Genomic DNA, 27,297 nt, shown 5'->3' on the forward strand with positions numbered 1-27,297 from the left:
TATTTGGATCAAATAGACTGGTAATGGTGAGCTAATACTTTTAAATGTCTTGTCTTGTGCTATTAATATTACCTTGTCATGTATCTATTTGAGTTGTTGGATGAATGTCTTATGTTCATATTCCTGTCACATTTAACAAATGACTTTGTCAACTCATTCTTTACAGCTTCTGGTGAAGGATAGCAAAATTTGTGGTCTCCTGTGTATATAAAAACCATTTACTGTACCTTTCAACTTCAATGCAAAGGCGTCCTAAAACTCGGATAATCAATTTCCAACAAAATTATAGTGCGTGTTTACAAAAGGGGTCAGAAATATGCTACTGACATCTATGATTAACACAACAAAGGGAAACAGAATTTGTTAATTTTATATTTATCAAAAGTGACAGTCAAAATTCAGGGTTTTTTTTCAGCTGCTGCTGCTGCTATGAACCTAAGAAGGTAGCATACAGTTACCATTAGAAACAAGATATCCATTTTATTCACCCATTTTGATTCGGATATAACTCTACTGTATATGTACAATTGTAAACCACAAATTGCTGGTTAGCTGATGCTCTTACTGTCCTTTTTATTGGTTTCTGGTATGTGGTTGTAGATAGAAGGTAATATTGATGAAAATGAGCTGCTTCCTTAAACATCATGAGACTTTTCTCACAGTTCCATGGGCATATTGTTATAATGAGATCTATTATACCACATCAACCTTGATTAAAAATTGAATTGCTTGTTCACTGAACACAACCCTTTGAAATAAACACCTTCTCACGGAATGACATAAACAGGAAAATGTCAGTATTCATTTAACACTTTATCAATGAAGGAGATAGTAGGTTTTATTAATGTGTATTGAACTCAAGGAAGTGGATTTTTAAGGCTTCTTCTTTTAAAAAAAAAAAAAAGCCTAATAAATTTTTTTAAGGCTTTTTCCCTGAGAATGAGATGGAAACTGCATGGGGTTGTTTTAAACATTTGTGTGAAAACACTGCCATTTGGCCTATTTTGGTATAATAGGCTTCCAAAAATCAAACTGTAGGTACCAAAGTGGAGCATCTAACTTGGAAGCAGTTTCCTAGCAAGCATTGGGAAATCGACATCTACAAAAGGAGATGAAGCAAGCACGAGACAAACCCTCTCTGGCAATATCTTTCCTTTAATGCTGGCTATAGATGAAATCTTTCATTTGGTAGGGAATGAGTGATATACATAGTGATTGGAAATCTATCAGCTATATGATGCAAAGTGCTGTGCTGGTGCCCGGTTCTCTGACACTTCACATCTTACTGTATTTTCTTTTTGTGCAATGCTTTGATATACTTGGAGCAATATTAGTGTTTATCTGTGTACTGAGATGGTACTTATGAAAACTATTCATGGATCAGGATCTCATTGTATGAGATGCTATGTAAACAGTTCCAAAGGCCAGTGTGAAAGAGGTTTCAATATTAAGAATAAAATAAGGGTCATCAAGCGGATATCTGCAGATTGAAAGAAAAAGGCAGTACAAGGTGATAATGTAATAGGTAGCAGCAACCACACACCAGCTTCCTAACTGTTGTCAGGTCTCTTTGATACGTTCTACTTTTTTGTCTCTTCCCCCCCAACCCATTTTTATGGATCACTGTGTTAGCTATTCTGAGTGCCTTTAATCATTCTGAAAGTGGAAAAATACTTTCCAGGTAGAATCTGAGTAGAATTAATTTTAAAGGGGGGTTGAGAATTGCATAACACATTGGCAGCTTTAGTTGTAATAGAAATAAATGAAATACCTCATGAAAACAAATATAGGCTATTTTGCTTGGCTTGTTTTTATTGTACCACTGGGGGATTGAATGGAAATATTCAAAGTTACCTTTCTACTTATTCAAACAGAGCTGACAATTGCTGCTGTCGAACAGCAAATGCATCTTGGATCATGTATTTACAGTGCCTAGCAATATACTGTTTTTCAGTATGATTGCGTGTTATGATGACACCTTGTCTAGATAGAGCTTTCTTGTCTGGACTGCAAAATAGAGGAAATTGCCTTTCTTGATGTTTCATCTAACTAAAAATGCATGATTTCAGGAGACTAATGGCTAGCCTGACTTCCAGGCTGAATAGCTCACAGCTTGTGTTTCAGTCTGCAGTTTTTCTTTTTTAACCAAAAAAAATTGGAGAAAATACGCTAAAAATGTTTCTGGTCCATAATCCTACAGAGCAATTAAGCTTCCAGGAAAAATTACTTAGAATTTCAGTCATCTTTCTGGCTGTCTTTTGAATTTTAGTGAAGTTTGACATTAATTAGTTAGTATTAACAAGGTAGAGAAGAAGTTAGCGACATCCTTCTAACATTAATACTGTCTCAAACAGATGTTTTTATGAAATAACAGGTGTTTAATCTTCAGTAACTTGTATGGTTGTTGTGTTTTTTTCCTTTGGAATAAATTGTAGAATGTTTTCTAATCTGCATGAAAAATGGCTTAGAAAGGTTTTCTGATTATACCTGTTGGAGGTGCTTGAAAGCAAATATGAACCTCAAGGCATGTGCTAAACAAAATACTTATTATTGCATAGAATACTGTTCAGTGCAGGAATTAGAGAAGGCTTGGAAATATTCAGGCTAATATTTTTAATGGTTGCTTGAAGTTAAGCCCCCTAATCCGTACTTGGCTTTTAAGTGGGCTGAACTGTTTTTTTTAAAGTAGTGTGCAGCTTTCAATTCTCATCAATTTGCAATGTATTATGTGGTAATCACTGTCATCTTATATAGATCCCCTCAGTCCAGGAGGATTAGATGTATGTCAGCACAAGTCTCAGGAGGGTTTTGTAGAGTCTAGGCCCTGAAGTGTTTGATATTTGTATGCTTGCTGCATATGTATGACTTGAAAGAAAGAAAGTAAGAAAAAGCCAAGCTCCTATACAGTGCTGTGAGATGTAACCCATCAATTCTTAAATATAAGTAGCAAATGAACACAGTAAGAATATGTATTGATAATTCTCCTTTCATTTACTGGTCTGCTTTATTTTGTCACAGCTACGGAAGGCAGTAATGGATCATATATCAGATTCATTCCTGGAGACCAATGTCCCATTACTGGTTCTCATTGAGGCTGCAAAAAGCGGTAATGAGAAAGAAGTGAAGGAGTATGCTCAGGTCTTCCGTGAACACGCCAACAAGTTAGTTGAGGTAAGTGACCTTATTGATACATCTAGATTTCCATCTTGCCTATCTAGGAGAGGCAGAAAAAATCATATACTGGCTGAAATGTAAGAGGTAGCATTTCTGGAACACAGGTTTCAGGAGTTTCTGTCAGCTTGTATCCCAGTGATTGCACAACAAATGTCTGGATGACTGGCAGAGGGAAGCACGTGCTTAATTTTAGTAATTCATTAAAGCAATTGAGCATGTTAAAATTGCTGTTTCCTGTTGTCAAAAGTCAAAAGCAACAAACAGTAAATTTCTGTTCAGATTTACTAACAGTATGATAAATCACAATCACTATTAAGTAAAAAGACAAATAGCTGCTTCACAGTACTATATCTAGTACTGGCCAAAGGCTGCTCTAGACTTAGCTTATCTGAACTAAAATAGAGCGAAAGCACAGTCTTAAGACTGTTTTACTCTTGAAAGGTCTGTGTTATGTATATATATATATATATTTACATTCTCTTTCTGAAAAAATATGCTGCGTAAAGGCAACAGGTCATAATTTTAGGTCTTCAGGGGTGATACTACAATAGCTCTATTCTACCATGAGGAGTACAGAACATGATGATTGAAACCTGGATGCTCATAGAATGGATTTGTAACAAAATAATGATAATATTCATCTTAATTTGCCCTTTTACAGGTCAGAAACGATGAAAAATGCTTGTCTTTCTTGAGGACAAATATAACTTGGTGATATGCTTGATATCATTACGTGGCATTATTGATTTATCTGTACTAGCATTATTTTGAAGAATATGTAGCCCCTTTGCAGCATCCTTTCTTTTTGGCCATGCCATGTGTTTTTTATCAGAGGAAAATGCTATTGGGGAACTACTGGTTGGACAAATATTGAATGATAACTTTGAATGGCTTCTGTTGTTAAAATGTACATCATCCTAATTCTCTGGTACCTGAGCTGAAGCAACAAGTAAAGGTTTCTTGGTTACTATTGACAAAAGCTAGACAGATCCCTGACAAAATATGTGTGAGGGGGTATTTTCAGTGGGAATAAGGTGCTGTTCTGTATCGTCTTGCTCTTCCTATGTGTAAAACAGAGTCAAGATACCTCATTCAGGGTCTGAGAGTCGGGTATTTGCTATACTTGATTTGTAGGCACCCAGGGTTTAGAAGCTCTGGATGTATTCTGTACTGAATGCCATAAGATTTAATACTTTAATCTGCAAGAGGAGCACAGGACTATCATCAGCTTTGAGTCCTGACCCCTCTGCATTATGCAAAGAGTTGTTATGGCCACCTGGTGACTGGAGCTCCCACCCAAACAATTCTATGATTCTAAATTCAACAAGAAAGTGGTTATAGTTATCTGTCCTAGGGTTTTACAAGCCTAAAAGTACATTAGACTTTAGTCCAAACTAGAGCTTTGTTACTGATTTTGAACATTATGTGGTCATCTTTAGGTACCCCACCAGTAAAACAATGATGATAGATAGTAACAATAGATATCTTGGCTATAATACCTAGTATTTTTATTCCATTTTGGTTGTTCCAGACTATTAGAAGCAGATCCTTAATTGATTCTTGTATGTCTCTGACAACTGGTACTAGCTTGTTGGTCTATCCTTGCTGTTTTCCAAGGATGGCATGGATCTTAGCCTTATATTTCTACGGATTAATCCTGTTTGGGGTAATGAAATATCTTGAAGAAGTTGATTTCTAGTGCAAGTGGAATTTTGAAACCCAAGTTTCAGGTTCAGCAGACTGCATAAGAAAATAAATATTTGGAATAGATTTATGTCCCTTGTGCACTAAATTTTGCAGTTAAAGTAGTTTCATCTTTTTTACTTAATGATGCGCATCGATGTCTTAGCAGATGGGCTTCTATGGTTTTGTGGGTCAAGTATTTTGCAAATAGTAAAATGCGGTTTAAAGATGAGACATAATCAAGTGACTATGAAATGTAAGATTCTTTCCCAGGCACAGGGCCAGAATTCCTTGCTAATATATGCAAACACAGCTCCACTGAAGTTACGTGGAGTTGCACTTGCTTATGTTAGAGGAATTTGGCACCGCAAATTCAATACTGTGAAAAATCCATACTATTAATCATTAATTTTAAAATCAGGATCTGAATTTCTTGGATACTCTACTGAGCTCAATAGAACATCTATCAAAAGGTCAGGAAAAATAATCCTTTTTTTTTTAATATATATAAAAGCTACATTTTACCATTCTGAGAAAAAAAAAGAATGCATTTCTTGATATTTGATGAATACAAATGGCAACATTTTCTTTGCATAGGCAATATTTTCAAAAACACATGCTGTAAGAATGAAACTTATGGAATACTTAAATCTTCTCTTAAGAGCTATTTTCACTATTCATATGTTTTCCGCTCTGAGTTCTTATCATAACGTTTTCTCTTTTGCCTTTCGACTTGCTACATGTGAGAATAACAACTCAATAATAAGATCTATTATTATAAGATATATTATTATTATTCAATAATAATGAGATGAATTCTCATTTTTCTAGACATACACTGAAACCCAGGTTTGTCTGTGGGTTATGCTGGAAACCCAGAGTAAGGTGTCATCCCATGAATCTTGAGGCCCTTCATGTGTGATACGTACATTTAGAAGCCTTCTTGTCTCAGGCTCCCTCCAGCAGCCCAAGAAGGCAAAGCAGCTCAAGAATGAGACCCAGCTTAACTATAATGTAAATCGTCCAAATGACTCACATTGTCATACAGATAGATGAGGTAAAAAATGATAATAAAACAGAATTTAGATGGTACCATTCCAGGCTTGGATGGCTAACTTCTCTTCAAACCATATTTCAGCAGTCAGCTCTCAACTGTTCTACCTTCTGAAACTGAAGTCAGAGAAGTAATGGGTCCTTTCCAGGTCATGATCTTTACCTCATGAATCCCTGTAATGTTTCTAAAAGATTTATCTCTAGTGGTTGAAAGTCAGTAAATGCCTGAGTTGTATTGCCAGCTTCAAATGTGACCTTGGGAAGTCATTTAACTTCTGCATCCAGGCACCTACATTTTTAGCATAAGGTTAATGACATATAATTCTAAACCTACCATGCAAAGGCACATGATTGATAAATCAGCTCAGATTTATTCAGTGCATGCATCAAAGCTCTATATGGAGGCTAATTAATTAATTTTTATTATTCTGTTTACTAAAGCTCCCTTGGTTTAACCGTTTACTCCTCTGGACCTTTTCTTGCAAAATTAAATTATCAAGTAAAACCAGTTTTCCTGGGAGATGAAATTCAGCATCCAGCAAACTGAAGAACTGTGATAGTTAGCTGTTTAGTTGCTTTCAATAGGAATCATAGTGTTCATGGTTTAAGTAAGTACCATGAAAATTCGGATGTTAGAGCCTTCTAGTTAAATTAGTGGGTTGGATCACGTTTTCCATTCATCCTCACAAGGATGGAGAAAAGTCTAAGAGAATTATAGTCCAAATTGGGGGGGGGGGGGGTGTGTGTGTCATATTTTTATCGAAGAACTTCCATTATATGGTGATCAGTGAACTTTTACAAGAGTTAAATCCAGTTGCGTTATTCTTCCTTGAAACTTATTTCCAGCAAAATTGGGATGAAGGGGATTTTTGTTCTTTAGCATGAACTCATGCAGCACCATATTTGAAGCAGCTGAAAATCGTCTTTTGAAAAGTGAGTGCCTTACCAATTTTGCATTAATTTTCATGAAGAATTTTGTTAAGCCTGCATGTATCTGAGTTTCATCTCATACAAACTTGAAGGTTTCTGAAGACACCCAAAATAATCAAAGTTATCTTCTAAGAACACTTGGCTGGTGGAAGAGCTGTGTTAGGCAATGTTTTATGGTGATTAAAATTTGATACAGTGCAAGCAAATCAATAGTACCCCGAGGCCGGATAGTAATTTGTAGCAGATGAAAACTAACTGCAGCATTTCTGTTTCTGTTTTATAGTCCTTTTGTCCATTAGGCTTGCTGGAGTCTTTATTAACTTTCTCATGACCATGTAATTGCCATTTTGAAGAGGATACTGGGCTTAATTTAGGGAGTTTAGGGGTTTGGCGTTTTCTTTTACAGTTCCAAGGTAAGGGGGAACCTGAGTGTTTGAACTTCTTTATAAGATACAATTCAAGCTACCTTTCATTTTCCAAAAACTATTGTTTGTAGCTTCCTAATTCAGACTGATAGTGTGTTTTCCCATCATAAATGTGAAACAGGCTTACACACTGAAGATAAGAAGGAAATAAGTACTGCTAGCATGCACAGCATGCCCAACAAGCAGTTGGACCTGCTCAGTGACCTCTGTTTACTTGATTTGGTAGTGAGAGGAAAGAGGAAAAAGTGTGAAGGAAAATTTTAATATGGTGGTCATCAGTGAATTCATCTACATTTACATCAGCAGTAACAGAACTCATATCCAACCCAGTATTTTTTCATGCCAGAAATATCTGTCGGATATTTATTGGAGGAGAGATCATGAGTGGAGAGCAACGGCAGCCATGGGATGTGAGGGGTGGCCATGAGATGTGAGGAGCAGTCATGAGGGGAGCTCATGAGGGGAGAGCAGGAGCAGCCATGGGGTGTGAGGGGCAGCCATGGGGGGTACGGGTGACAGCTATACAGTGTGGGCCACAATAGGGGGCAGATAGCGGGTGGCTGCAAGTGGGGATCATGAGACGACCATATGGGTACATCTTGAGGGGAGATCAGCTTGCCCTTAGTGACATGGTGTAGTGGTGGGCTGGCAGTCCTGGGGTAACGGTTCAACTTGATCTTAAAGGTCTTTTTCAACCTATTTGACTCTATGATTCTATGAAAAGCACACAGAGTATTTGATTCATAAGGTACACAATGCTAGACTTCCTCTCAGGGAATGATGATCATCTGTGTAAATCTGGCATGCACTTGAGATCAATGGAATTCTGACAGTTTAGTGTGGCACTCGAGCTCACTTTCGGGATGTACTAGTGATCTTTATAGGGAATATGTAAACATGTTTTGTTTGTGCTTTTGTAAATATTGTATAAGTTCATGAACTGAGTCGGATTTTCATCTAAGAAAGACAAAGCCCAGAGTAACAAGCCTAAGATGAAAAATATTGGCTTGTTTATTTCTTCAACTTTAGTTCAAGGATCAAGGAATGTTCTTATTGATATAATTCACAAATACTGTCCATACTTGAAATGCTCTGTCTCTTTTTATTGAAGTGCACATCTCTGCATTATCAGAATATACAACTAGCTGTTTGCTTCTGGTTATGGAGAAAAAGTGCTAATATTCTTTCATGGGTTCTGTAATTCAACTTCCACCATGAAAAATGTATGTATCCCTGGGTTTCCTCTTACAGATTAATCAGCTTTTATTCTTGTATTTTTCTTTTAGTTGACATTAAGCTTGATAAGAAATAATATCCAGAAGATAATAATCCTTGGTTGTAATCAGGGAGTGTTAAGGAGGTCATAGATTAGTTAAATTCAAGCCCTTCAAGTTGAGAGATTTTATGTGAAATTAAAGCTGTGGGCTACCTCTGTGTCCTAGTGTTTCATCTGCTCATTTTAGTTTCAGTTTCCATCCCAGGCCTTTCTTCCCTATGTGGGCAACAGATGTTCTTAATTCCTAGTAAACATCATGAGTATATTAAAGATAGCTAAAACCACAAGTCCAATTATCTGCAATGAGAGCATGGAAAGCTTGAACTCTGCATTTATTTCTTCCAAGTCCCTACTGCAGCCAAAACTCGTTAGTCCATCTCTTCACCCTGGAGGTCTATATGTCTTTGAGGCAAAGTGAACTCTTCTGTTTTCTTAGATTAGCACTGAAATGAAATCAAATTGCCTTATAGAAAAGGTGCGTCACAGAAATGACTGCTGCTTTGTGACTTTTTGAGTCTCTTGTGCAGCTGTCCCTTGAGTAGATAGGTTCTTAAAGGAGTTAAATAACCAGTATCTACGTTTTCAGTGTTGCTTTTGTCTAAGCAGTGGATGAAATTCATCCATTTCTGCCTTCAGGCAATGTGGATCCACCTCTGAGGCTTACAAAGACTGCTTACGAAGCCTGCTGTAGCAGGAAGCAGTTGAAGAACATGCCTGTGATTTACAGGCTGCGTCATTGGCACAAAAGCATGGTTGAAATGAAACAATTTGGCAATGAAGAACTTAGATACAGCAGAGGCTGAAGGCCCTGGATGCTGATCCTTCCAACATCTGCAGGTTTCTGCGGAATCCAGGATGGCTGAAAGGGAAGGAGCTTCCTTATCTCACGGCTACTTTGGCAATGTAGTTCTGTTTCCAAACTTTCCTTCCTTTAATAAACACCCAGATAACCAAGCACAGCAGAATCTGTGACACTGTTAGCATTATCTTGAGTAATCTCTTTCTATGCATTTATCCTTTTCCTTCCCTTAGACTGCTGAGCTTCTGTGTCTTGTAGCATCTTTTATTTGTTCACACAGATTTCTGTAACATATGTAATAAGCTAATGCTACATAAAGTTAGCAACCTAGCATTAATGGGTAATGATGTTTCTTTTTTCCTTTCTAAGAGAAAAGTACCATATTAAAAATGAAAACTAAAAAATACGAGTAGTAAATTACTACAGAATCATAGAATCACAAAATAGTTAGGGTTGGAAAGGACCTTAACATCATCCAGTCCCAACCCCCTTGCCATAGGCAAGGAATCTTCATGTTGACTTCAATGAATCTCTAGCTTTGGGACGGCAGACATAAAGACAGTGCTGTGCTGCTTTTGTTATTTGAGTTCCTACAGGTCATCATTCGTTAGCAAACGACTGTATTACTACATATTTTTACACACTGAAAAAAGAAATGCTGGAGGATTTTCTATCAATGAAAATACTTCTTCACATTTCTTGCTGTAATTCTTTAGCATATCTTTTCTTTGTGTACTTTATTGAGAAAAAGCTGGTGCTCTTGTATAAAATCTATTCCTGGTGATTTCACAGTATTTCCCAGTAAGCTGAATGTTTTGGTTTTTTTAAGAGAATTAATTTTTAACCTGCTTATTTATGGTCTCTGTAAAAGATGAAATTCAGTTACTCATTTTTTAATCACTGAGTAATTTTTAAGAGATATTTTCTGGTGACTAACACCTGCTTAAGTAGGGACTCACTTCCACTGTCTGATCATGCTACTGTATTGTGTGATTCATATGGCACATCATCCAAAATATAATGACTCCTACAAACTTTAGTATCCTTTTATGTCTGCTATCACATAAAATCCAATCACACAGCAATCTATGTGACTTAAAACTAGTTAATAATACAATCAGTGGCTCATGGTGTCATTTTAATTAACTGATTACATAAATTATGGATTTAGCTCCTCCTAACCACTTGTTTGAATTTGTAGCCTTAGTACACTAAGATGGCATAGAGCATCTGGGCTGAAAATCATCCCTTACCACTTCCAAAGGAAGAACTGTTCTGAAGAGAGTGAATATATAAACCTGTTAGCAGAAGGGGCCCTTTGGAACCCAGAAGTCCTTTTACCTTGAACTTAAACACCCATAGACATGTTTTTTATTTACAGACATATAATTTCTTCCAGCAGGGAAGAGGTTAAAGTAAGTGGAAGCTCCTGAGACAGCTCCTTAATTACTCTCTCATCAATGAGAGAAGTAAAACTAGTTATCAGAGGCATTGCTCTCAAATTGTCAGGATGAATCCATGACATCTGTGTGATAACATGGAATAAAATTCCCAGCTGTATGACTGCTCAGCCCACTCTTTAGTAACTAGAAATCAGTACTGGCAGGTGTGTAGTTTGCCTACATTCAGTTTCTTTTACATATAAGGGGGGTGTGTGTATGTGTGTGTGTCTGTCTGTCATATTTCTTTTCACTAGGCAGCAATTATGAAAGTCTCTTCACTTAGATGAAATTTTTTACCAACATTTTGCATTGACCAACCTATTATTTTTTTGGCAACACAGAAGAAAGCAGTCTCTTGCCCCCAAATATGGATTGCAGCTCGAAGTGGGAAGTTCATCAAGTGGTACTAACCTTTGAGGGAGGTTAACAAAATGAGATGGTAACTGCCTGTCCTTCTAACAATCATATGACATGCCTTGCTTTATTCATGTGTCAACAGGGCATCACTTCTAAGATTACCTTTTCCTCTCTCATTGACTGTTCTTTCTAGCAACTGAAAGATGTACACTTTTGAGAAGGAGGGTCAGCCTATAATAAGATACATAGTTGGAGCTAAAAAGGCCAAAGATTATTTTGAGGAAACCTATGTCTGTGGAATAACACGGATAGGACATATCAGGTAGAAATACTGCTAGTGCCACAGCTGACCTCCACTATCTTCCTTGTCTTTCAACCTGTTTCAGATGTAGTAAGGCTATTGGATAAGTTTTTAAGATGAACTCAGAACAAGACCCTTTTATTATTGTTGACTTCAAGACTTGTGTTTTTAATATTTAAAATGGCTTTTGTCCATCAACTCCCTAATCTCTTCGTTTCATTTGACTATCTTCAGTCTGTTGTGTAGTGCATTTTTGCCAGCTGTGGGGATCTGAAGGGAATATGTGCTTTTCAAGACAGGGAGGCATGTTAGCTGTTCAAAGATTATATTTTCTGGACAGCCCCACCTTGATGCCCCCAATATAAAATAGGATATAAGAGTAAAAATAAAGTGTTTTATTTACGTCGCTGGTAATATACCCTAACCATAACTGATTCTCTGCCCAGTGTTTCTTTAAAAAGTGTGCTTCAACTTATACTGTATGCTTGGATTATTTTTTGCCACTCAAGACAGGTTAATATTATATGACTATGTAAAATGTTTGGCATCTTAGCCTTTGGTCTGTAATGTATTAGGTATGGTTAGATTTCAGCAGTGGAACTGTGCTTTTACAGGTGCATCTATAGTTTCACTGTTAGAAAAAAGTTTAATCAGATAACCTGTCTTAGAGCATGAAATTTAAGAGAAATAAGGGGAGTGGTAGGGAATAACAGAAAGGGTAAAATACAAGAAGCTTTGCTGCTACTCCAAGCTCATAGCAAAGGAGGAAATTAAACAAACAGCTTATATTACTATAGAGACAGGTAATCTGTCATCCACAATTGAGCCATTTCCAACATGAAGGACAGAGACAGAGGAACTAGAACTATTTTAGAAGCAAAGAAAGTTCAGTTCAAGCAGTAAGGTACTTCCAAGGGAATTGAAAGGAGCATTTACTTCAAAGTAGTGAGTCAGAAATAAAGGAGAGCATTCAGTCATGGTCAAAAAATCAGCAGATGTCCAAGAAGAAGCCAGGTCAAAGACCTGAGGAGAAAATGGCATCTTTAACGATAGAGTTTTAAACTGATGTAAAAGAAGAAATTGCAATCAAGAAATCTCATGATTTTGAACAAAAGTCTTAGCAGCTTTGATTTTAAAAAAGATTGCAATGGAGATATATGTAGCAAAATTTCAAATGTAGGAATAAATGGAATAAATAAATGGAGTAATGAAGTTAGTTAATCCAGAACAAAATATGCAGCTGCAAAAAGCATCATCTCCAAATACTAGTATCACTTATTATAAGTAATTTTTTTCCAAAAGATTAATTACCTGTGTGACTCATATCCACCTATTTTTCTACCAGTTTCACTAGTATGTCTATGTACAAACATAAAATGTCCTGTTTTTACTTAGAATTTCCTAGATGAAAGTAATACCTGTAGGCAGAGTGTTTTGTGGCTTTACTGGAAAGAAAAAACACATCAATATGTATTGTGTGTCGTCCTGGAATTCTAGGTGTTTTCAGTACTGAAATGCACCTTTTGCCATTTTGGATAAGTTCAGTAACCATTGTTATTGCATTTTCACACCTATAGTCTAAGCCTTGGATGGCTTGTGCCCCTTTAAAATATTTTTCTGTCAAAATAAATTGTCAAGAAAACCAGCAGAGTCAGACAAAAAATGTCTTCGTTTCCCCCAGGATACTTGCTATTTCAACAATATCTACATCTCTTGCTGGAAGCTTTTGCTACAGAATTGCACAAGGGAAATGGTAGCAGAAAGCAGGGTGATGTTGTGAATGGACTTAGAGCAGGTTGAAAGGAATAAGAGTCAGGGAGGGCTGTTTGGGGAAGAGAAGGTTTTAGGGTGAATTTTCACATTTTATTTATATGTGCCTGTAGTACTGCTGCTGAATGTCAAGTACTTATGGGACTAGATATTTTTTACTTACTGACAGCCCATGGATTCAACAAGAAAATTCAACGTTTCAGGTAGATATGGATCCAGAAAGTAAATATTCTGAGCCATAAATTTCCTAGGTGAAAACCTGTGCTCAGTTATGTAGGAGATGTTGAAAAATCTATTGTGCTGCAAAACCTTGTATACCTCATTAGATGAATAGAGTAGTAAGCTAATTCAAAAACCATCCAGAAATTACTAAGTAAAATACTAAAACCCTAATAACAAGTTTCCCCAGTGTTTGAAAATATATTTTATACCTTAACTTGGAGATAAATTTCCAAATCAAAACCAACCACCTCACTACTCTGTTAGGAAAGAATTATAACAAATGGGTGAATCACATTTCAGTAGAAAATCCTTTATGAGATATTGATGATAATAAAGGAAAGCTGACTTCATGGCTTAGCATGAAAATCATTGGATTTATTGCTTTATTTCTAAGCTTGGATTTCTGAAAATCTGATCAAATAAGTGGATTTTCTTCAAAGTTCCCGAAAGTTTTCCCTGTGGCCTCAGAGCAAGCATGAGGAACTTCAGCCTGAGGACAACTTCTTAAGAAACTTTTAAGTAGCTCAGAAAAGGATTTTAGCATGAAAGCATAATCTCAACAGCAAGTTTAGTTTCACAGTACACAGGTTATAAAATTTGTGTTTTGATGATCCCAAAGTGCTTCCAAAACTTCAAAAGCCCGTGTATAGAAGTTCTGTAAGAAATAATCTCTTTACAATATGTTATGCTTCAAAAGCACAGGATAGAGGAGGGAGGAAAAGTCAAGATTTTATCACTGCCCATACTTCTTACCATCAAAAGGATTGTAGGATAGAGGTCCTGATTCTAGAAGATGAGTAACTTACAGGCTAGTGATATCACCCTCATGTCTGGGTTGTTATAACTGGGTGGGAAAGTCCTTGATTTATAATATGAACCTTTCATCGTAGAGCCCAAAACGGTGTTGTTATGTGTCTCTGTGTAGTGCATAATTCCATAGTCTGTCCTTTGAAGCACAAATTAAATGACACTTCTTCTTTTTCTTGTAATGAAAAGTGAGTACAATTCTTACGCAGAGATGTGGGGAGTATGTAGCAGATTAGCCGTCACCTTTCCAATGCACAGTTCTAGTGTACTTTGCATATTGTTCAGTGGTTTAAAGGGATCTGTAAATTTTACAATGCCCAAGGAAACAGTTAAGAGCAGCCATAAGATCTTAAACCACTGTTTGTGACATAACTGAAGTCCCATGGATAATTTTTTGTTGCAAAAATTGCTATTGCCATAATGTCAGAAGGAAAATAAATTTACTTACCAATGTATATTAACAAAAGAACAAGGAAATTAGCATAAAGTTTTTAGATAAGTGAGGCGAAAATGGGAAAGAAGCAATAATAATACCTTATTTGTCTCAGAATGTAACTTCCTCAGTGGGATAATTATTCATGTTGGGTTGCCAATAGAGCTGAGTAGAGTTTATGTAGGAGAGAAGAAAAGCTGAGGCTTTGTGATAGCCCTCACAGATAATAACAGTATCCAAAGCCATTCCTTTTAACGCAAGAATGCTTGGTAATTTTGTTGGTTTAAGTTATAAAAATTGACTTGTACACAAGAAATGGGTGGAATACCTGCTGCTAACCACTGCTCTTACAATATTCTATAATGTTAAACCTCTAATCATATGTAGTGTTGGAACTATGCACTGAGTTACCTTGATATCCACTGGTTTAAAGGAAGTCAAACAACTAACACAGGTAGGAAGCTGTAACATTTCACATTCACAATCTGTATAAGAGAAAACAAGAGGGAACAAAATTCCAAACCTTGGTTTGCACACAAATATCTAAAATATTGTTGTAATCTTTGCCCATTTCATTGAATAATGGTAAATAGATAGGACAAATAGATTATTGGCAACCTTATACAAAAGGTTCTATATCAGTGCAAAATATTAATTATACTAATTTGTGACACATGATTTCCAAAAGCCTAACAGAGAAAAGCATTAAGACCATAAATCATTAATTTAATCTGATTATTTTCAGTCAGCCTTTTATTTACTGCCTGCTCAATTAAAAACTGAGGTTAATGAATCTTTCAAATGTACTATAATATTCTAGTATTCATTATTTCCCCTCCTTCACCCTAGGTAAAAATGTATCTTTTTTTTTTTCTTGTCTCCATCCCTTTTTGGATTAGTGAGGAGCTTCTGAGTCACACCATATATTTTCATTTCTGAAAGTCGCTGATAGCAGTTTTCCCATCTGAAATGATGTACAGAGAATGAGATGGCAAAAAGCCAGGAAGCAGTAGGAGCTCTGGAGAGCAATGTGCAAGTTTTACCTTAAGCCATACCCTACATCTTTCTGTCTCTGCCATTTCCTGCAGAAGTTACCTTCTTTCTCATCCATGGACAAAAATCATCTTTTACTATAGTTTTATTTTTAGTAAAACTCAGAATTCTGATGAGAACCTTTCATCTTTTTCCTCATTTCTGATGAGTTTCAAATGAATGAGGTGTTATCCCAATATACACAGAATTGGTAGCAATCATGAGAATGATTCATCTTTTTTTTATGTGTTAGATACAAATGCAAAAACATCTTCCCCAATGTTTTTAATGAATATGATCCCATTCCTTGTATTTACCTGCCATATTTTTACCTTCAGAAAGGCTTTTCTTTTTTAGACAAGAATTATTTCCCATATCTTCAGAGCAGGAGAATAGCTACTTTTATTACTTCTCATTTTGCAATGTTTAAAAAAATAAAATTGCTTGGCATTTTGCAAGCTGTAAGTAAACCTGTAAAACCAGATTTTCAGTTGGTGTAAAAAGATACATTTTCCTTCATCTTCATAGGAGCAATGTCAGTCTTCATCAATCAGGTGTAAATCCAAGGCATGTAACTTGACTGAACTTAGAACAGCGCAGGTTTTCTTAGGACTTGGGTGATGCTTCTTGCCTCAAACATCTTGTAGTGCGCAAGAGCACCAAAAGTCTTATCTTACCTCAGATAATTTCCTTTTTAAACTCAAAATGCTTTTTAAATATAATCATAAATATCATCTCCGCTTTGTAGGTGACATCCTAGAAGATGAAATAATTTGCCCAGAGTGTATTAGAGGACCTGTGGCAGATCTAGAAAAAGAATCTGATCACTGCAGTTTCTGTCACTGGGTTATCAGGGAGGCTTTCACACTCCTTTATCCCATTTCTAGATTTTAACTGTACTATCTTTTGGATTTTGGTTGACTTGCTATTTACAGACCACTTAAAATAGTAAACTAGTTACAAGTGAGCAAAAAGCTTCGAGCATTTAGGAGCCATTAGATACAGCCTACGCTTTACTATATATAAGCCAGTAAAAGTAAACATAGTATACTTCTACGATTCATTTCAAATAGCTAGGGCTTTTTTAAAACACAAGATAAAATTAATTGTGTCCAACTTTTGCCTTAGACTAATCTTCTATTCTTTTAGATGGCTATTGTCTACACCCTCTGGGTCATTGCTGTAGACAGTTGTACTTCTAAAAGGTGTTTCCTACCATGACAAAGTAGGGCTATCAGTTAAAATGCGTGGGATGCATTGACTCTGAAGATATCCTTCTCTCTTGTAGAGATCCTAGACAATTAGGTGGCAGTAGATGCCTTTTAGATAGCCAATGTTGAGTTACATATAGTGAAACTATACCTGTAATGACAAGTGTCATGTCTGTGGTAAAAGATGTTTTGCCACAGAAGTCACTGCTGTTGCCTGCGGTGCACTAATTCTGTCCTCTGTTACTTGCAGTGAGATGTTATGTTCTTGTAATTGCCTTCTTGTAAGAGCCCAGAATGCTTAATTTGCATCAAATTCTTCTCTTGTAATAACACTATAATAGCAATACCAAGACTTTCTGAAAGTGAGACAACCAGTGGCACATGTCTGAGGGGAACATCATCATTTTCCGCCTCGTGCATGCTGAAGATACATTTTCTTTTAAGCTGCAGCAAAAGAATAATACCCTGCAGCCACTGCCTGTGGCCAGTTGAATCTTAACCTGTGTGAGCTCTCTGTGCTTATTTTAGTCTGCAGTGTCTGTGAGACCTGCTCCTCTTTCCATCTTAATGTGCATTGAAAGCTATCTTGGCATGTAACTTTAACACAACAGATGGGACACAGTGCAACTTGGATGACCTCTACTTTCAGCATTTAAATAGCTAAGCTGATTTTATTACCATAAAATAAACTTCCAAGAACTTCTTACAGTGTAGGCCAAGGTAACAAGTGCCAGTTACAATCTCTTAATTGCGGTAGCTGAAGAGGTCAGTTTTCATAAGTTTCATGGGATTGAAAGATACTTCCATTGATTTTAATGAGAACCATAGGGATGAAATTCCTAGAAAACTTCTGTTTTCCTCTAAGACAAGAAAGCCAAAATAACATTGATAATAGTGCATGAGGGCTTCATCAGTATCTTTCCAAAGTCATACTGTTATTTTTCAGTATTTCTGAAAAGAGACTGAGCACAAACAGGGCTTGCAACACTGGGGGCAGAAAAACTGTGCTTAAAAATGATCAACACAGTTCATCTCAAGACCGTCATGGTTTTGGGGAAGGTTTTCTTTTTGGTAACATTGTTTTCAGTTCCAGATGGGCCCCCTTTTCTCTTATTTACCTTCCTTTTAGGCTGGATTGTAACACCATTGGCTGCCACTACTAAATCTTTACAAGAGCAGGTTTTATTTGCCACCAGAGACTCCCTGGGGCAACTCAAGAATACCATCCCCTCAAGAAAAATAAACACTGCAAGTTTTTATATCTATTACAATGTGAAGATCAGGCAGCAGTTATTAAGAAGCAGCTACAAAGGCCACTTGCCCTATGCACCTTGGTTTCTGACAGAGGCGTAAAGCTCTCATTAGCAATTTCTACCCTTATCAACACTTTCATCTTTAAAGCTGATTATTAGTATGCTTTCTCATGCCTGGTATTCATTTTTCATACATGATTTAGGCTCCATCCTTCCAGCTCCTATCCCATTTGTCAGTCTGAAGTGTAGATGTATTTGATTAAAGTCACACTTTGGCAAACACTGACCAGGCTTTAAAATATTACCAAAAAATGACAATCAAATCCATGGGCGTATGTTAAAAACTGTTTGATGCATTCTTTACAAATGTGCAATATTTACGGAATGCAACTACAAATGTTGTACATATAGTTACAGGTACAACCGTAACTGTGGTATGATCTAATAACGTGGACGTGGCAAAACTGATTTTCCTTTACAAATGTAAGCACGCCATTTAAGTCTGGTTCTAGATGGCTTAATTTGTTTTTCCAGTGTTAACAAAAAAAGGACAAAACAGCAGTATGCAATTAAATAACAAAGATGTCTTTCACAGCAGTTGTTACAGCAGGGAGGAAGAAATCTATATTTTTACTTACTCATACTGTTCTCTGCAGCTTTGTCTGCACAGGCTTTTGTACTTGTTTGCATTGTTCCTGCTTGCTTTTTCCTTCAGTAATATATTAGATAAAATCTATTAGATAGATAATATATATAATAGATATAATAGATAAAAACTCTAGATAAAGCTCTTGTTTATTCTTCTTCATATACTATACTGTAATTATGGTATTTTTGTTGTAATATTGATTTAGGGGGAAAAAAAGCCCATCTGTGTTTCTGTTGATAAAGAAATGGAAATTGAATCTTACAAGAGGGAGTTATTTAATCCTTATTGAGATAATTTGTAGAAGGCTTGTAGGCAAGAGAAATAAGAGTATTGTGATTTGAAACTCTACTTCTGTTTTGTATGAAACTTTATTACAAAGAATATATTTTTATATTGTATAAATAATCACCTTCCGGTTCTTGTAATCAAATTAAATACCATGTTTGTGTCTCATCCTGCAGCACTGTCATACTTGCATGATAATTATAATTACTACTTTTTCATCTCAATGTCTAAGAGAGCCTTTCTTTGTGTTAGAAGACATTTAGGGCAGAATTTTCTTAAATTCTTCTTATTTAAGAATGTACGAGATCCTGCACTTAGGAGAGCAGAATAATTGCTATTGAAGATGCAGGTATCTATAAAGTAAAAAATGTGGTGTTGAAGAACTTGCTTATGTGCTGAAAATTATTGAAATGAAATGCAAGAAAGACCATCAAGGATGGTAAATCATCAGATCATATTCTCTAAATATTCCTTAATCTAATTTCTCTTTCCAGTCTGATTTCTGGTCTATAAACTCCAGAAAATTTCAAACTCTATATCAAAGAGCTATTTGGAAGGTGATTCCAGAATTCCATTCGAAATCATCACAAATCTCCTAAAAGTCATTTTGAAAAATCTGACTGTAACGTGGAGCTCTTTTTATCCTCCCAAGCACTTAACCTCAAGTTCATCTGTAAAATGTTATTGTACCATTCTCAAACGTCCCGGCCTTCTCAGAAACTCTTTGTACTTGTGCAGCTCACGTTGCTCTTATTACACATGACTGTTCCAAGTGAAGTTTTGCAATGTTTTATACCAACAAATTATGGTATTTCATTAGATTATGAATATTGATACTTTTTTTTTTCAACATCCTTAAATGCTTCTGTGTCTTGGATGCTTTATCTCTGATCTGGTCTTTTTAGTTTTTAAAATTGATTACACAAGTATGACTCCTGTGATAGATTATCATCTGTGCTTGTAACCTGTCAGAGTTGTTATAATTCCTTATGATTGATCAGGCAATATAATTTCCATTTCTGCTTAATCTTCTCTGTGCTCTGCAGTTTCTTGGTCTGATGGACACTGAGATAATCCATGTTCCTTTGGCAGTTCCTTGGAGAGCTAAGTCCAAGCCTTTTGGCCTCATAGGGACATCTATTTTTCTGAATAAAAGAGGATCAGAGAGCTGATGAAAAACTGAGATCATTCAGTGGAATTCTCTTATTTAACAATATAGACATAACCTAACATCTTTTTTTTCTTAAAACGACCATTTATATCCCTTGTTACATGAGTGAGTTACATTTTAAAGACAAGAAGGATCTATTGGGAACACATGTATAATCTAAAGGGACAGAGAGACAATGTTTAATCATTTGTGGAAATCACTTTGTGCCTGGAGACTCTTGAGAGACTGTCTTACTTGAAAAGAAAGGCTGCTTCCCAGAATACTATTTGTTGAAGTCTGCCCAGGCAGAATGATAACGGTAGCAGCAAGTGGTACTTCATCTGAATGGCTTTTTTTCCACCTCTCTTTTTGGTTGTGTGGTTTCAGCTGTTTTACAACATACTGACACGTATTTTGTCATGTCAGTACGCTGAAAAATCTCAGGAATTCCCAAAATGGCTGAGAATAACTCTCAGGTAACTGATGATAATTGTTTGATAAATACGCTTGCATCTACGGTGTGTGACTAAGTCTGAAAAATGGCAGGATGGTGCAGCAAAATGACAGTTTTGTGAAAAATCAGTAGAAATTTTCAATGAACAGGGCTCTCCATTGAAAAATAAGACAGCTCATTACGTGTAGTTGACGATGTCAGATGTTCATCTGCACACTAAGAGAATAGCCTTGATAATAAAGGGAAAAGCTTGTAGGTGGCAGGTAAAAATAGTGGGTTTATTTTCATGGTAACAGGTTAAGTCATTCTGAAGCTGATGCAGCAAATCCATACAGTTGAACACTCTTCCCAGCCCTCTCAACAACTATATATCAGAGATATTAAATACAGAAATGCATACTGTATAATTAATTATCCCTAGAAAACCTGGAACTAGTGAGAAGCTGTGTGAAGCATCTCATATGAACGGTTTCCCAGTGAGAAATTCAGTTTTAGGTCAACATACACTATTTGTGAACATTTACTGAATTTGCCAACAGAAATATACTTGGTGTCAACCTGAGACAATTTTTTGTGATTATTTTTCGTGGCAGCTCTATTTTTTGGCATGTATTTCGCATACAGATAGTCTGTCTGGCACACTTGCTGTATTTTTATTCTCTTCTTATGAATCTGTCATATATGTTTATAATAAATCTCGGCCCTCACCCATGGTGTATATTCTACTTAACTAACAATAGCTATCTGGATGAACGATGCAAGGATAAATTAATGTATTAATAATATCTTTTGAAACTGTGTGGGAAGTCTCACATATTTCAGAAACTTGGTTGTGTTTCCTGCAGTAGTGTAATATAAACCATGATGCCCTGACTAATTATTGTTGGAACTATATTTCTCAATCCCCCTCATTTTTGTTTAGTTAATATTTCTTCATTTCCATCCTTAAGCTGAAATGTGAAATTGCCAAGGCTTTCTTGTGAGCAGCTCCACTATATGAACCCCCAGACTGTTCTGGAAAGGTGACAAAATTATTAGCTATGATTTTAATGAAAAATAGCATATAGATATTAACAAAAATAAAATTGATCTAAACACTATGTTTAATACATACAGTAGAAGGGTAAAAAGTAACAGGATGTCTTGGTTATTTCTTGATCTAAATATTTTTTTAAGATGTTCAGTGAGCTACAGTTGGCCAGAAGCAAAAAAAAAAAAAAAAATCATTATAAGGAAGCCATTTATTGTTTTTATTTTTACTTGGAAGTCAAAGTACTGAAATTCATGATCTATAATTCAAGATAGAAAGGAAATCCTGTAAAAATATACTTATGATAAAGGTATGGGTTATCTTTAGTTAAAAAAATTAAGTTAATATTATAGTGATCAGAAAAAGTATAAATGTTAGCATTTCCTAAGTCTGTAGCAATTTAATGCAAGAACATATACATAAAGAATTATTCAAAATTATAAATGAACAGGTAGGATTGCTTCACTTTTCCAGAACTAGAATGTCTTTGCATTAGCAATTTTAACTGATTTAGCCTGAGTTTTACCAAAGAATGACTGTGTTTTATTTAAAATTCTGTTTGAAGGAGGTTCTGGATTATATATAATTGTCTGTATTTGGGTTCAGTACAAAAACTTCTCTTGTTTTATCACTGAATCTTAAAGGTTAGTTAGTGTTAAAACTTTGGTACAAAGGCAGCAAGTCTAAGCACTTTGTAGCCTGGTTGGTTGGGCATTGTCTGCAGAGGTTGGAGCTGTGGGTTTGTGCACCTTCAGGTCCGAGATGTCTAAAAGTAAAGTTGTTGTAGAAAGGTGGGAATTCTTGGTTCAAAATCAAGGAGACACCGCTGTTGTTGGGAAGGTGGAATGGGAAAGGACATGCAGTCTCACCTCCTGGAAAATATAAGGTGCAACGTTTTGGTACAGAGATTTTTTTCCTTGGTTCACTCACTTGTCCTCTGAGAGCAAAACCTGGCTGAGAATCTGTAGTTTCTTAAAACTTGCTCTCAGATCTTGAACCCAGTTTTCACCTCCAATGCAGTTTCTTTTGCTGTAGAAAGCAATAACAGCTTAGCTGAGATCTGAAAGCCCGAGTAAGAATGCTTTTCCAGATTTTGTTAAATAAATTGAAAAAAAATAATAACTTTTGGCTTCACAAGTTACCCATCAGCTACAGCAGCAGAGCTTCAAATTTGCAATATCACAGACAAAAGCTGAGCCCTCCCTGCTCCTCCCTTCCAAACTTGCATAGTCCTTCACCACCACCTGATATGTTGAACTAACTTGGAAAAAACAGCATAGCAGCCAAAAGCTATTATACTTTTTGTCTCTGGATTGCCTTTGTCAATACTTGGGGGTATTCATTACAGAGAAAAGATAAATTCCCTGTAAAGCAGAGTTGAGACACCACTGATAAGTTAAAATGCTCTCCAAATTTAGGCCAGTTAATTATACATTACCTACCTTTTTACAATGTTCTTGGAGGTTTGGCTTGTTAGAGAAGAAATCTGCTTGATAGCAGCAGCTGTGCTATCAGTGAATCTTAAGGAAGATGATTATCCTAGTTAATGTGAAAGTAGCCTGTGCGCCAGCAATCCAGAGAAGAACCTCTAGTCCCACAGATCCTCACAAATTGTTCTCAAGTTTGATAGAATAGTTATTATTTCAGTTGGGTAGGAATTCTTTTTAAATTGGTTTATTCACTGTATAAATGAGTTTCCCTTAGAATTTGTGTGGGGAAAATAAAAGTTTGTGCAGTTATTTAAGGAATAAAGAGTTTCTGTTCTGCCAAAGAATGCTACACAGCTTATAAACAGTAGCGTCTCTGGGAGCTGCTTCAAGCTTGTGGTATTAGAATCATAGAATCATAGAATAGTTAGGGTTGGAAAGGACCTTAAAATCATCCAGTTCCAACCCCCCTGCCATGGGCAGGGACACCTCACACTAAACCATGGCACCCAAGGCTCTGTCCAACCTGGTCTTGAACACCGCCAGGAATGGAGCATTCACAACCTCTCTGGGCAACTCATTCCAGTTAGCATTTGTTGTGTCTTCACCCATATTGAGTGCGCTTTAGGAAAGCCTGTAGTCTGATATACTAGCTTTTGTATGGAAAGCAAGCTCTTTATGCTTGTTAGATTGCTTTTCTCCACTTAGAATCAACATGGTTGGGAAAGACCTTAAAGATCATCAAGTCCAACCATTCCCCAGCACTGCCAAGGCCACCTTTTGCCTTTATAATGGTCACCTCACATATACCAAGATGAATATCGAAAGAACTGGAAAGTAAAGACTACCATCCCTTGAAAAATAGAGCCATTAGTTGACCAAAGAGGAAAAGCCATACTTCCCTGTAGGCCATTTGGGAGCACAGGAGTTTAGCTCAAATATAAGGAACAGCTCACTAAAGCAAATGAGTGATTTTGAAAAATGCTTCAAAATCCTTTGGAAACTTTTGTGACAATACTGTAAGCTTGCACTGGCATATTTGGGCATCTTTTCTTAATTCAAGTTTGCATGGTGTTCCTTAAGAGATAGAACTGTCACTTGAGCACCCTCAGCAGCATATTTGGCATTTACCTGAAGACTGAAGAGTAGGCTTCAATTCCACTGCATATATCCGCAGTAAGAACATGAGTTCAGTCCAGTATGTCTAATTATACCAGTATAGATGAATGCAGTATCTGCCCTATTTCATATTCTGGGTTTTTCAAGAGATTTATTCTTAGCTGGAATGCTTGAATGTCAGTGTCAAATGTCAGCTGGAGTGATAAATGTTAGTTTGAGTGCCTGTTGTTTGAATTTGTGTTCCTTCAGCCCATATAGATGAAACTAGCATTTCTCAGCCTGTTGAAACCATGTCGGATTTTTTTCCTCCTTCCATAAATCATGTGAATTCAAGTAGAACATTAAGTCTTTCAACTTGACTGTGTTTGCATTTAAGCTGTTCTCTTGAAATGAGATCGAGATATTAAATGTAAATCACCTCTGTGCTCCCTTCTCATATTGAATGCTTGCCTAAACTGGGAGTAACATGACATGAAAATCAGCTGTTCTATGAACTTCTAAAACATGCATGAGATCAGCTTTACTCACTAGTGTTTTCTCAACATATACTCTATTCAGATATCCTAAGCTCAAGTCCATTTGCCGTTATTTATATTGGGTTTTGACTTCTAGGAAAAGAAAATTTAGGAATTTTGACCCCAGTTAATACACTGAAAAATATTTGTCTTTGAATTTTTCAGAATTGGAATCCTGAAAAACTGCAAGTGTATCTGTGTCTGTGTGATGTTAGGTTTTTTTGTACTTTTAACAGAGCAGGTGAACATTCACTGCGGTGACATTTTAGAATGGTTTGGGTTTGTGAGGACCTTAAGATCAGCTGGTTGCAGCCCCCCTGAGATGGGCAGAGACCTTCCATTAAACCAGGTCACTCAAGGCCCTGTCCAACCTGGCCTTTTCTGTACAAGCTATTCACTACCAAATTTGACTGGCACTCTCATGTTACTACAGAATACTCTATTATTTTACATAGTTTCTTGATGTGTTTCTTAAGACTACAGAGTAATGTCAGTGTAATAGGTAGCAGGTAATAATATTGCAGACTATTTGACTGTCCTTCAGAGAAGGTAGCTTCTGAGATGGGAACTGCCTGGGGTAGGTTTCCATTGGCTCAGAAATGGAACTGGTACATATTTTCACCAGCTATTACCCTCAAACTACTGAGGTCTTTTCTCCTGTCACTCACACTGATGTCAATCAGAATCAATTCTGCTGAAGCTGGACCATATAATAACAAATATATAGAAAGAAAAGAATAAATTTAATAGCAATTTCTAATTTTTGTTAAAAGACACACTGAAAAGTAGTATTAGAAGCTTTTAGCTCGGAAAAGTTATAACATGTTTCCATTTGGGAACGAAACCCCATCACATGCTTGGTTCAGCCACACAGACAGACCACTCGTGCCATTTCTGCCCCTTTAGCTGGCAGGGGGCCGTCACCATGGCAGCTGTAAAGGCGTTTAAAGAGCTACATAAAAATTGTAATGGAGAAAAGTAAGGATTTAAAAATAATAACAATTAAAGAAAAAATAAAGGCATGAGCTTCCTGACAGTGCATGGGGCAGCTGAAGCAAGAAATGCTCACCTGACTCTTCAGCTCATTGTTATTCTGGCTTCATTCTAATGCAGTTTCTTCCTGTTCAATATCAGTTTATAAAAGTGTGTTACGTGTTCACTGGCCCCCAATAACCAAACAAATCCCAATATACAGCTGGATGAATAAATTCCAGTTTTTAGTAGTTTAAATATATGCTGATGGCTGTCCAGTGAATTCATAATGAATTAACCATTAAAAAGATGTGGGTGACAATAATAAAAAGGCATAGGAACAATGTATTTTTGTAATACATAACTCGATATCTGGCAGTAATGATATATAACTTTTTTGATAGAGACTACAGCACATTCTTTGGTCAACCTATTGTGTCTTCTTGATGCCAGTGAAAGAAAAGTTTTTGTGATCAATTGCCACATTTAGAAAATCCTTTTTTAACTGGCTCCTCTTGTACATGGACTGGCACTACAGTGACTTCTGCAGAGTCCTGTAAACATTTCTGGAATGTCATTGTGCATACAGAGAAGTGGAAACAGAGCCACATTTACTGCCATTTGTGTATCGCTGGTGGATTGATTGTGGAATTCATTTCTACCTTAGTTTGTCAAAGCTACAATTTATTGACCAAAGAGTGTGTTATATGAGCCAAGGCGGCTGTAAATCACTGAAGCTTTGCTGCAATGGAGCAAAGCTGGTATATATCAGATGGGGATCTCCAGCTTTGTCTCATTGGATGGATTGGATGAAAAAGCTTGGTCATCTATGTTAGGGTTGATGACTTTTGTATATCTACTTGAGAATTATGTTATTGAGTGAGATGTTGAATGTGATCTGCAGTTCTTTACTGTATGAGTGCTTAATCATTTCTGTTTAGAGCTGCACTTGAACCCCCTCTATCTCTTACTCTCACACACAGAATTTAGAGATTTTACATTTAAAATTTGCTAACATTTAATGTGTTCAGGCCTTCTGTTGGTGTTTCTCACCGTGAGAACATTGACTGGCTTTCAAATAAGTAGAATCGAGTTAACCAAGGTCCATTTTAAATAACTGAAGTAGTGATCAAAAACTTTATCATTATATTTGCATTATTCAGGGAGTCTAAGATACTACCAACTTCTGAGTAGAGACAGCAATAACCATGCATTAAGCCTGTTCTGAACATAACTTGTCAGAGAAAGGAAAATCCTTCAAAGATATGTTTTGATAGTTTTTTATCTTTTGGTCTTCCAAGTGCATAAAGGTATCATAAGAGCCTGGGAAATATGTGGAAATCTAATTTACAAGATGAATTGTTTAGACTCAACCAATAATCCTCTCCAGTAGTGCTTCAAGCACAGAAATGCACATGCAAAAAAGATGGTATGAAAGGATGTCAAAATTTCTTTTAGCTAAATATGTCACCTACATTGATATATGAAGCTTCTCAGTAGATCCTATTATAAGGGTGGTTTGGTTTGT

At 36.4% G+C, this 27,297-nt stretch overlaps 1 protein-coding gene across 2 annotated transcripts in view; it reads left to right on the forward strand.

Moving 5' to 3' along the window:
- CTNNA2 (catenin alpha 2) overlaps positions 1-27,297 on the forward strand; it is a 452,176-nt gene that overhangs the window by 349,925 nt on the left and 74,954 nt on the right. For both annotated transcript variants that reach the window (XM_061466251.1, XM_061466261.1), the window contains one exon: positions 3,019-3,171. In XM_061466251.1, the coding sequence (XP_061322235.1) occupies positions 3,019-3,171 (153 nt within the window). The remainder of the gene's footprint in view (positions 1-3,018; positions 3,172-27,297) is intronic.

The sequence above is a fragment of the Pezoporus flaviventris genome, unplaced genomic scaffold, assembly GCF_033815535.1.
Source record: "Pezoporus flaviventris isolate CSIRO_AGI_PZ_B2104156 unplaced genomic scaffold, CSIRO_AGI_Pfla_v1 ptg000002l, whole genome shotgun sequence".
NCBI lineage: Eukaryota > Metazoa > Chordata > Aves > Psittaciformes > Psittacidae > Pezoporus > Pezoporus flaviventris.